General features: G+C 44.1%; 1 protein-coding gene across 8 annotated transcripts in view; it reads right to left on the reverse strand.

The window, feature by feature from the left end:
• oxr1a (oxidation resistance 1a) overlaps positions 1-12556 on the reverse strand; it is a 124847-nt gene that overhangs the window by 4787 nt on the left and 107504 nt on the right. For 6 of the 8 annotated variants that reach the window (XM_056761802.1, XM_056761798.1, XM_056761797.1 and 3 more), the window contains 4 exons: positions 7076-7241; positions 3695-3775; positions 2197-2322; positions 944-1096 (listed from right to left, as the gene is read on the reverse strand). In XM_056761802.1, coding sequence (XP_056617780.1) covers positions 944-1096; positions 2197-2322; positions 3695-3775; positions 7076-7241 — 526 coding nt within the window. The remainder of the gene's footprint in view (positions 1-943; positions 1097-2196; positions 2323-3694; positions 3776-7075; positions 7242-12556) is intronic. The other 2 variants (XM_056761801.1, XM_056761799.1) reach the window with 1 other exon arrangement.

Below are 12556 nucleotides of genomic sequence, written 5' to 3' on the forward strand. Positions count from 1 at the left end.
TGAAACAAGTTAATGTAATTTAGTGGTGGCAGGAGCTGTGAGCTGCCAGTATGTATATATATAGTCAAACAAAACAATGAGCACAGTTATCAAGGACGCAAGTGCGCATACAGGAAATTCGGCAAGATGAGCTGCGTACAGTCAACGATTTGTTCGGCAAAGACGCTACATGGCTGTGGGGTGCGCGCAGTCATTGAAACCAATGTGTTCGGCAGTTAAAGACTGCTGTGTTTCTGTTGGTTTGTGACATCAATTTATGGTAAACTGTGGCGCAAGGCTGCTCACAGCGCTTGGCCACGCGTCGCACCAGAACCATTTTTGGAAACAAAATTGCTCATGTTCCGGTTCTCGGTTCCCAACCCTATATTTAACAGAACAAGTGCATTTTGCAGCTGTGCTTCTGAAACCTTGTATCTCCATTTAATGAAAAAATATTGTTATTAGTCTCCCTTTATGTTTCCCACTAGGTTTTGCAAATATGCAACCAATAAAAAGTATTAAAAAGTGCTGGTCGCCTTTGCCAACACAGTATGTGAAGATTTTAGCAACATCTAGTGTCGAAGTTGCGAAATGCAACCAACGGCTAAGTCCTTCGCCCATGCTTTCCTTATAAAGATCTAAGGTGGCAGACACAGAACGAGTATGTCGTTCCTTGCCTGAGGAGATAACGTATTTACAAAAAAAGGGCTATTTAGAAACAATATGGGGAATTCCATGTTAGTGGGCCCATGGTGAATGTAGGTAATAAAAACATAAAGCTTTATTATGCAAGGTCTTTATACACAATAGTTATATATATTTTATTGTGATTCAGTCAACAGATCGTCCTAAATATCCCACACAGCACTTTAAATCATATAAAAATTATATATTTCTTTATATATTCTAAGGAGTGACAATACTCGTGTTTTGATTTGTTTCTATATAAAAGAAAGATCATTACCTGTCCGTCACTGTCTTTAATAACCATCAGCACAGGTGAGTCTTGACACTGCATCGCCCGGTACAGAGACTTAATGCTCATGCCATGCTTAGTCGTCCCAAAAGCCAAAGTCCACGGGTAACCAATGGTCCTGGGCGGAAGATGTTTCGCCAGCTGAGAGAAGAACAGTATACAGATTACATTACAAAACCAATAGAGTTCAGGAGAGTGCAGGTTCAGACTGGTAAAAAAGACAAATTACAGTAACTGTGATATTTTCAAACCAGTAGAACCAGACTAGCACACACGCTGAACAGCCTTTGGGCAGCAGCTGTGCATTTCTTCGACACATTGTTCGCATACAGCGTTCTCTGTGTCCTCCGGCGAGTCCAGGCTTTTACAGCGCTTGCCGTGCATCGAGTTACTAAGCGTAATGGCACTTTATTTGATTTATCCACAAAGCGGGCCTGTGGCTGACTAAAGGCTTCTGTAAGAGGCCACCTCAGGTGATCCATTCAGACGGCTGATGCGTTTGAAACGACGGCATAAACGTTATATCCGCGCAAAATCTCTGAAGCTTCAAAACAAACATATCAAATGGCACAGTGAGATCAGACCATATTGCTCAGCGGGTGTGCGAATATTACTTCAATCCACATCTCTGAAAAACAGCAGCGCGTGTTGAACGCAAGCCTTATAGAAGCATATAAACACAATCAAATCCATCTTCCTCTGCAGCAATACTGACAGAAAGCTACCATATGGCAATCCTGTTCACAGTCATATCAAACACCACTTTTATTGTATAGAGAAAAGCAGCAAGAAACGACTACATTTCTCCTATTGTGTTCCTTCTGTATAATGGACCTCCATATGATGTTGTTTAAATTCAAATACATTGCTTTTATAGTGCTTGCATTGCATATTTTGTCCATTTTGTATTTTGACAACTTCCATTTGCTTTTTAGAGAAAAAATATCGCAAGCTTAAGAGGGCATGAAAATAATTGACAGATTTTTCACTTTTGCCCGATTTGTTGTTTTAATGTTTCCTCTTTGCTTTACGAATCGCTTCAGCACCCCTGGCCATAACACAGGACGGGTACGGATAAATCAGCCTGTTAACATGTTTGAGACGTTCTTTAGTCGCGGATCAATAACCGGGGGGGGGGGGTTTGGTGGTTGGGCCGTCTATTTTTGGGCCAGTGGATCGATGGAACACTGTAAAGCCTGGAGCAACGGGGAGATCTCAGCAGTGTGTCGCCGGGTTTCTACCTTCTCAATCTGCTCTGCCTCCAGAAGGTCACTGGGTTCGTTCAGGATGGGTTTGAAGGTCTCTGGATCCAGGCTGGCGGTGATAGACAAGCCATGTTTGGAGTTCACATCTTCCTTTGTGGTGATCTAAAGACAAAAGAAACAATCAGCAAAAGTCTAGAAACATTCTGATATGTTGAGATAAGCTACGTATGTGACCCTATAACACAGTCTCAATATTGTCCCTGAATTGTACCCATAAATGCTTGCAGCAGAAATGTTGCAGTGTGGCAAGAGCGAGGCTGACCATGCAAATTAAACTTGAGCGGAAACGTTTTTCTTATTTTATGTCAAATCAATGCAGGGCTCAATAATAAGGATGGTCTTGTGCTGTCACTTCATCTTACATTTGTTGATCATGAGCACGTGTCAAATAAACATATGGAAGTTAAAGGTAAGGTTCACCTAAAAATAAAGCCATTTATTCACCCTCATGTCATTCAAAAACAGTACACAATTTCTCTGCCAAACTATACGGATATTTTGAGAAATGTATCAGTGGTTTTCACACAAATGGAAGACAAGAAGTATCTTATTTTGTGTTCTGCAGAAAAAAAAAGAAATTCATACATGTTTGGAAAGACATGAGAGAACGACAAATTATTTTGGGCCAAATTTTAGGTTGTAAATTTTTCCTCATTGTCATTAAGAATTATCAAAATAGTCGAAGCAGATTTACATAAAAATGGGAAAAAAAAGTTTGATGCTAATAAAACATCTTATTCACAATTTGATAACAATGATTAAATTAAGTAATTGTGTTATTTTCCAAGTGTTATGAAATTCGAATAGTGTTAATTTCATTATTTTATACATACAACTATTAAAATCTTAATCTTTGCGAACATAAAACATGCAAATAATAAAAATGTATCATGTATAGTAAAAATGTTTGCTGGGAATACATAAATCTCAACTATTGGCCCTGTTGGACAAAGTCCTTATTGTTGAGTCGTATAAAGCGCAAAATAGCCAAGAAAATGAAATTATCATAAGCAATATCTCAGAGGAAATGTTTTGGCTAAATAATGCGGGTTATTAAATTCATAAAATAGAGCACTTGTGCTAGCAGTGTAGTTTTACAACGTGGCGCCACAGACAATTAACATTTTCTCCAGCGACCTGAACACACTCGGGTTACACCGGCCTAACTTCACTTATCTCAACTGTTTAAAACATATAACTGAGCAGGAGTCAGTGCAGGTCTCGACCCAAACACAACCTGCTTTACTCAAACTCAAACAAACTCTGAGACTGGAACCCAATGACCAATAAGGTTTGTGAGAACTTCCAGAACATTCCTCAGAGTATTTCACCTATATATTCACTCTGCATCAAAGAAATCATGTGATCTAGGAAATAATGGAATTTTCTGCACAAACGTGTCAAAAATATGTCATTCACAGAACATCATCAAAACCTAAGGCTACATCTGTGCGTGTCCACAGATTTTGGGCACCTGGAGACGTTTGCATAGGGTGCGGAGATCTTCGTTGTTTAATGCATCGATCCGCTGGTGGTACTCGGTCCACGACACAACCTGCTCCAAAACAGAACCACACCGCTGAGCAGGACCCCATCACATGGAGCTCTCTTACACTAGTCACAAAATACTAACATAGATTGCAATCTGTGGTTGGAACTGTCTTCTCTATATGATATTGATTGGATAAGGGTAATATAGAATTGGTCACAGTCATTAGATTTTTTCCGACGTGAGCAGGCAACTCGGCATGTGTTTTGCATGATTGTGTAAATTGTTGTACATTAAGACATGAAAACCAACTGTATTTCTATCCAAGGCCACAGCAGAGCCACATAGAAACAGCATTGGAAATATCCAGCGTCCCTTCTGACCTCTCACCCTCGGAGTTATTTACCATGATTTCATAGTTCCAAACCTGCATCCTGTTATATATACTCAACTATATGGAGAATTTATAGTGAACGCAGCTATCAAGCTCCAAAAAACCTTATGGAATGTCATTAAATCATACTTGAATAAAGACCAAAACATTTTGTAATGGTTCTAATGGTGAACAACTGATGGTTCCTTATGGCATTTGTAATGGATTTCTATCTGGGTTTATTTCAGCAAGAAAGGACAAAAATGCAACATTAGGTCACTGATTCCACATGATAACTTTGTAGTCACAGAATGTGTTTTAAAAGCGCCTCACACAAAGCTAATGCATGGCTTTTAAAGACTTGAATGATTTAGCAGGAGTTATGTTTTAGTTCCTGTTTAGAGCTTAACTTCGCCTGGATCTTACAAATTCTCCTCTCATGACTGCATTTTTGAAGTTCCATGAACAAAATTACATAAGGGTTTAGATCATCATGGGGCATGTAAGCAATGACAGTTAGGTGAACTACCGCTTTAACACCCATCAAAGGTACAACAGACACCTTAAGAGAGTTAAACCTCAAAACGACCTTAAAATGTTGCTGCATGTATTCTTAAATAGAAATCGGAGACTCATATTTCCATTGTTGGTTTCTATAGATTTAAAGGCGTGGCATGCTAAATAACAATTCAACACATGATGACATCACTGTACATGTAACACGTGTACATTTAAATTCCTCCAACCCACTGGATTCCAGTCGTACTTAAGTCAAAGTGTGAACAACCACACAAGCTGTAAATCTAACCCAAGACGTTAAATAAAGGCTTGAGCCGATAAGTTGCCACTTTAGAGTCCTGAATAATGTACAAGGAGGAAAGTAAACTAGAGCATTCATAAAAAATGAAGCTCGTGCCCGTCAGGTGAGACGTCTTAAACACCGATTCACACAAACACACAAGATCCAGCATCACAGATCAACAGCTAAAGAGACTTTTACACTCTTTCATTTATGGTAATGTCATCACCACGAGCCCATTTAAAAGCCAAACAGCGAGTCATATAAGCTCGTAACATTCAACCCGAGCTCAGAGCGCCCCGCAACCAAAACATTCACATAATACGCTTGTGTTTACATACGTATGTGTACTTCGGAGTCAGCGTTTCTCCTCGCTTCTCCCTCTTGGAGAACATGATCTCACCGTCCGCAACATCCAACCTTCATTCCGCCGACCGTCAACATGCCATACGTAAACAAGACGGAGAAAAGGACGACGGACATTTGCGGTAGCCAATGAATGTGCGCCGAAAGAAGAACGCGACCTCTGATTGGTCAAGGGAACACATGACCCGCCTTCTCTATGCATGACTTTAATGCTTTTAAAGAAACAGTGACAATTAAATTCGAACTCGCGTATTTTAAATTTTGTAAAGATCGTTTTTTTGAATAAAAAATGCGTCGTGATTTATTTTTTTAATTTTATTTAATTTTATAATGCGTGCAAAGGGACAAACGACAAACAAATAAGTGACCTTTCACTGTCGAAAGTACGGAAGAATGACAGGCATTTTCTTTATCTTCAATAAACATATTTCTCTCTTATCTCTAAAAGTAAACTATTATTTTGCTAACGTGCTTCATAAAAACGATAGTATCTAACTGTAACATTTAACCCGCTAAATGCAACACACATAAATACAACCCATCCGTGTCTCAAAACATAAACACAGAATTAATAATCGATAATAGGTCTACAAGGGCATTTTTGACACCATAGAAGGTGCGCGTGAGATTCATTACGTAAATACATTTCTTCAAGGTTAAGGTAAGTTAAGGAATACAAGTAACTGTGACTTATATATTTTTGCTCTTCATTTATAGAAATAAACAGGTTGATAATATTTATCAAATAATAGCACACTTTAAAGCAATAATCAAATTTCCCTAATGATTGTCCTAATATGAAAATACTTTAATATATTCTATTTTAAGAATGTAACACATTGTGAAATTCCTCATGTCTTTTCTGTAAAGATGAAAACTTCACTCAGCACTTCCTGAAGAAATGTATGCACTCAAATGTGTGATTCCAGCGATAAGTGAACTCAAGGGTAATAGTTCACGACTCGGTTAATGCAGTGATCAAACCACCAGTCTTCCAGTTACTAAGCTTCACCCACTACACCACACCACCTGTGTGGTCACAGTCAGAGAAAGTTAATTTTATTTATTCATATGAAAAGATCGTGTGGCTTTGCAAAGATCCCCCAGTTCCAGAATAACAAATCAATCTATTTTGTTTCCTACATCATTAATTTAAAGTCAAATTTAAATCCTGCCACAGTCGTACTATCGGTTTCTCAATGTCACAGATTAGTTTCAATAAGGCAACCAGAACACAATGACATGCAGGGAAAACCAGACGATGAAGTTTCCTATTGTCCAATCAATAAAACAAACAACAGAGTCATAAAAGGAACATATAACGTATAATACACAGGATTACAACACTTTCACCTGTAGGCATGATTTGCTTGTATCTCATTGAGGAATGACATAATAGACTAAAGCCATGCCTATTTCATAGACGTGATTGAGGAATTCATGCATGCAGAAACTGCATACATGTGCCTCTTTGCCAGGAAATAAACAATTACACATTCATGCAAAACACACCAGCTGCAGGCTCACAGTGAACAGGTGCATCTTGGCATCACGTGAAACTTATTGACCAAGTGCATAACAACCTGATTTAATCTGAGATATAATACGGGAATTTTGACATAAAAGTATAATTGGTGCAAAAAGTGCATGTAGTAAAGAAACACAATAAGGACACTTCCAGAAACCTGGAACACAAAAACAGACAATAAAGACACAACAACAGGTGCAAATACAAGTGAACGTATCGGAATCAAATATAGTGCAGATCAACACAAAGGATACAGACACAAGCATATAAACAGATATAATAGATGTAAGCCGGACAGACCTCCCACAACTTGGTCGAATTGTCTTGTGTCTGCTGCTCCTCGTTCGCCTCCGACTCCTCAATTTGTTTCACTACGATGAAGCCAGGATCCCGACTGATGCTTCCCATCCCCTCCCCGAAAACCTCCGGGCTCCACTGGATGAAGAAAACGTACAGGTGGTCTGACCTAGAGAAACAAATGGCGATGTAATTCATCAGATTACCCAAAATGTTTAACAATCAAACACACATACAGCTTTGGGTGTAACTAGTTACTAAGTAAATAGTTACTGTAATTTAATTACTTTACTGTGGGAAAGTAAAGTAAGGGATTACTCTTATTACATCTGATTAATAATTACTGTGTAAACAATAGTGATGTTGACATCAATCTTTAATATGCATGCTTTAAAATGTCCTTCTCACATTTGTAATACTTTGGTCAGGTAATAAAAATACTTTACGTAGTTTTATATTATGTATTTGAATGAATTTCAAGAGCCTTTGCATGTCTATCCTTGAATCACTTAATTAATCAAGGTTGATATGGAATATATAAAGTAATCAGTTACACAATTTAATACTTTTTTGAGAGAGTAATATGTGAATATGTAATAAGTAACTCGTAATGAATCACTTTTTCAGAGTAACTTGCCCAACACTGCATGCAGAGGTGCAAAGAACTGTTTCACAGTCTAAATATGTGGAGTTCTGCATGGACAAACTCATTTTGACAGCGGGTGTTTTTGCCTCAGGATGCAACAGGTGGCCGACAGGCAGTCTGAGCTTCAAAGCCTCATTTCTCGCCCCCTGCTCTCATACTACTGTCATGATATTTCACACTGATCTTCCGGGTCGCCACATAACTAGACCACGTACTTATCCCAAGCACGGCCGCGGCTCTCTGACAACAACAGACAAGAGTACGACCGCAGAGCTCTGCACTACAAGTTCAAATGGTGTACAGAACAGCACACAGTTTTGAAAACATTTTTTAACACTGATCTGTGTTACAGCTAATTTAGTCCGACTCCTATTTATTACTGTTCTGATCCATTCTGCTTCTTTTAAAAACATGTGTGACTCATCTGATGAGGAGAAACAGACAGAATGAGTTCCAGTGGGATGTTGAACAGTGAGCTCTCGTGTTGAATCTCAGAGCAGATTAGACAGTGATGGCTCTGTTGTAGCACAAGAGTGCGGATCGCATAACAACACCGTGACAAATTAACATAATTCCTCGCTTGAAAATAAAAGGGACTTTTCAATTGAATTATGTGCCGTAATTTCATAGAAAAACATGTTAGGGTGAAGATACTTAAAACATATCCAGCTTTTAATGTATGTCAAATAAATTATATTTTGCATATTTTTTTCTATCTTAATTTAAAATGTTTATTTAAAAAAACGTATTAAAGTCTTATTTAAAAATCTTTTTTTGCACATTTATAATACAAAAGTAGGCTATTATAAAAATATATATAGTAATAAAACTATCCCTAAGTCATCATTACTGCCAAACGTCTTGGTTACGTATGTAACCTCAGTTCCCTGATGGAGGGAACGAGACGTTGTGTCGAGAACGACAGATGGGGTTCGCCCTTGAGAACCAATCAACTCTGACTACTATAGAAAAGGCCAATGAAATTTGGCGAATGCAATTTGCATGCCGGGCTCCGCCCCCGGAAATCCGGTATAAAAGGAGGCCGGCGTGCAGCATTCACTTACCTTTGTTCTGAAGAGCCTGAGACCTCTCAAACTGCAGCAGAATACGATACGTGTTCGTGGCATAAGGGACACAACGTCTCGTTCCCTCCATCAGGGAACTGAGGTTACATACGTAACCAAGACGTTCCCTTTCTGTCGGTCTCTCGACGTTGTGTCGAGAACGACAGATGGGGTTGCCTATGGAAAACGCCACAACGCTGTATCGCGTCACAATCTCTAGCGAAGCGACGGTAACAAGCCTGGGCGTGTCATCTCGAAGCTTTCGTGAGACTGTAACCTTCCAGTGTGGTGGTCGGGGGGTTCCAGAGCTTTCTTGGAGAAAGATGGGTACAGCCCTGACCGGTAACTTTCACGGACGGGGCCTTAGCTCTCTATAGGCGAGAGGCCATCCAGATCAGTTTACACCGGGTAAGCGCGACTCTTAATCAGAGAAGCGCTACAGAGGCCACCTCCTACCCGTGGGGAGGAATATGGTGGATATAGGTATGGTCTCGTCCTTGGAGGAGAACGCATGGAACGTGCGGACTGAGTAGTTAACCGCGAGGTGGAGGCCCACCTGGGGAAGCTCATGGGTTACCAGGAGTGGGAACCATTCTCATGAGGATACATCAGACGGAACAGCCCACGGAGGGGGTGTTACAGACGTCCGGTAGCACTAGGTCCGGTTAGAGCTATCTGTGATAGCTCACATGGTATCCCGGCCTAAGGGGGAAGGCTGCTCTGCCCAGCCAGCCCCCAGGGGGTGCTTGTTTGGTGATGGATGGAATGCCTATTCTTAACCAGTGTCTGGGTAAGAAGGGAGGCTGGTGAGGTACCAGTTTCTTAGCGATGTGTTCGGGTAAGAAGAAAAGGTAAATAGCACACTGACCCAACCTGTTAGAGGGTGGAAAGGTGCTTTCGCAGGCATACGCCCCCCCGGATGCCAGTCCTACATGTCGCCACGCAGGACGTGGGCTGACACCGGGTTTACGCGAAGGTTGTTAACCCTTGCGAAGGTGTTTGGGCATAGCCCAACCCGCAGCTCTACAGATGTCTGCTAGAGAGGCGCTTCTGCCAGTGTCCAGGAGGTGGCTAAACTCCGTGTGGAGTGAGCCCTCACTGCCAATGGGCATGGGAGATTCTGAGATCGGAATGCCGTCGTAACGGCGTCCACGACCCAGTGCGCCAGCCTCTGTTTGGAGACAGCCTTCCCCTTCTGCTGTCCTCCAACAGACACGGAGCTGGTCAGAGCTTCAGAGCTCTGCGTGCGGTCCAGTACGTACTGGACACAACACTAATCGGGTTGGGTCTTCCTCCCCTATGGGGAGCGCCTGCAAGTTCACCACTTGGCCCCGGAGGGAGTAGTGGGAACTTCTTGGGCACGCATCCGGGCCTGGGTCTCAAGATAACGTGAGAGTTTCCAGGGCCGAGTTTAAGGCAATCCAGGGACACGGAGGATGCTCGGTGGTCCCCTACCCTCTTGAAAGAAGTGAGCGCCGTCAGGAGGGCCGTCTTACTCTATGAGGAAGATCGGAACCTCCGAGGGGCTCTTTGGGGGGCCCTGAGGCTCCCCAGGACCACTTAGGGTCCCAAGAGGGTATGGAGCGGAGATGAGGCGGATTCCGCCCTCTCGCTGCTTAGGAACCTGGTGACCAGGTTGTGTTGCCCTAGAAACTTTCCACCGACTGAGTCGTGATGAGTGGCAATAGCGACTACATACACTTTCAGTGTGGAAGGGAGATGTTAGTCTCCAGTCTCGTGAGGAGGGGAACACAATCCTGATCAAGCACCTCAGTGGGTCTTTCTCGTTGAGAAAGACACCAGGACGAGAAGAGGCACCGTCTAGAGGCGTGTAACCGCCTAGTAGATGGGGCCCTAGCCTGGGTGATGGTCTCAGCCGTATAGGGGGAGTAGCCATCTTAGGATCTTCTCGTCCCGTCTAGAGACCAGACATGGGTGTTCCAGAGGTCTGATCTGGGATGCCAGAACGTGTCCTTCCCCTGAGAGAGCAGGTCCTCTGTCAGGGGAATGGTTCAGGGGGAGTCGCTGTCCAGAGCATCGGCTCTGAGGCCAAGTGCGGTTAGACCGGTGTGGTGTAACCAATAACACTTGGTGCTCCTGCTCCCTGACCTTGCACAGAGTCTGTACAAGAAGGCTCCTGGGGGGGGGAAGGTGTGCTTCCGCCCATCCCGCGGCCAGCTGTGCGCAAGGATATCCGTGCCGAGGGCAGGGACTATCAAGCGGGCAAATGGTGGTGTTACGGGAGGTGAACAGGTTTTACCTGGGCCTACCCGAACAGCCTCCAAATGAGCTGGACTGCACGGGGGTGGAGTCGCCACTCTCCACGAGGCATAAACTGGCGAGAAAGCACGTCGGCTGTCTAGTTCAGTTTGCCCGGGGTGTGTGGCCTGCAGGGAACGAGTCACCTGTTGACTCCACCGGAGGAGGCGTCGAGCAAGTTGTGTTTAGCTGCTGTGTGCGAACGCCACCCTGACGATCTGTATTCGCTACAGCTATAGTGCTGTCCTCGGAACAGCACGTGCATGTCTCGCACGAGAGGCCGTAGCCTGCTCAGTGCAAGTAGCATAGCCCACAACTCTTGGCAATTGATATGCCAGCGCAGGCGGGGGTTCGTCCAACACCCCACCTGCGTGCCCGTTGCACACTACACCGCACCCCTGCAGGGAGACTTCAGTCGTCACCACGACCTGCCTCATAACCTGCTCAGAGGGACCTGAGTCCGTCGAAAAAGTCATAAAGACTAGGGGTTATGGTGCGTCGGCAGCAGGGCGGCATCACCATGCGCCTGCTGCCGGTGTGCCACGCTCTCCTCGGAACTCGACTCTGAAACCAGTGTTGGAGCGGTGTCATGTGCATCAACTCGAGGGGTATTAGCCCGCGAGGACGCCATGTGTCCCAGGAGCCTCTGAATTGTTTCAGGGGGACCGCTGTCTGCCTAAAAATGTTCATTTCAGACAGTTCAACACTGGTTGGGCACAACTGCGGACAGGTGTGCCGACATGGTGACAGAGCTGAGTTCCATACCGAGAAAGAGGATGCTCTGCACTGGGGAGAGCTTGCCCCTCTCTTGGTTGACCTGGAGTCCCAATCGACCTAGGTGCCGGAGCACCAGGTCCCTTTGTGTACATAACAGATCTCGCGAGTGTGCCAAGATAGGCCAGTCGCTGAGATAGTTTAGTACCCGCTCGCCTTCCTCCTCTCAGGGAGAAAGGGCGGTCAGGGACAGACCGAAAGGGAGGACTCTGTACTGATATGCCCGCCTCTCGCACGCGAACCGTGGGAACGGCCGGTGTCGAGGAGGATCGAGACATGAAAGTAAGCGTCCTTCAGGTCGATTGCCACGAACCAATCCTGACACCTCATAGATGTCAGGACGCGCCTCTGTGTGAGCACCCTGAATGGCAGCTTGTGAAGGTGCTCTGTTCAGGGTACGCAGCCTTTGGGGGCAACCCGCCGTCTTTCTTGGGAACGATGAAGTGCGGGTGGTGACCCACTGAACATCTTGGTTTTGAGGGACGAACTCGATGCCTGTTTTGCCAGAAGGGTGGGGACCTCTACCCGAAGTACGGAGGCGTCCCTGCCTCTGACAGAGGGAGAGATGATGCCCCGAAACTTGGGTGAGTCTCTGGCGAACTGGATCGAGTAACCAAGACGGACCGCCCTCATTAGCCAGCGAGACAGTGTGGGCAGCTCTCGAGCTCCCAGGGACTGTGACAGGGTGACCAAGGGGACGGTCTGCTTCATCATTCCCACGGGGGGTGGTTCGTCGGCTGG

This window comes from Triplophysa dalaica, chromosome 12 (genome assembly GCF_015846415.1).
Source record: "Triplophysa dalaica isolate WHDGS20190420 chromosome 12, ASM1584641v1, whole genome shotgun sequence".
NCBI lineage: Eukaryota > Metazoa > Chordata > Actinopteri > Cypriniformes > Nemacheilidae > Triplophysa > Triplophysa dalaica.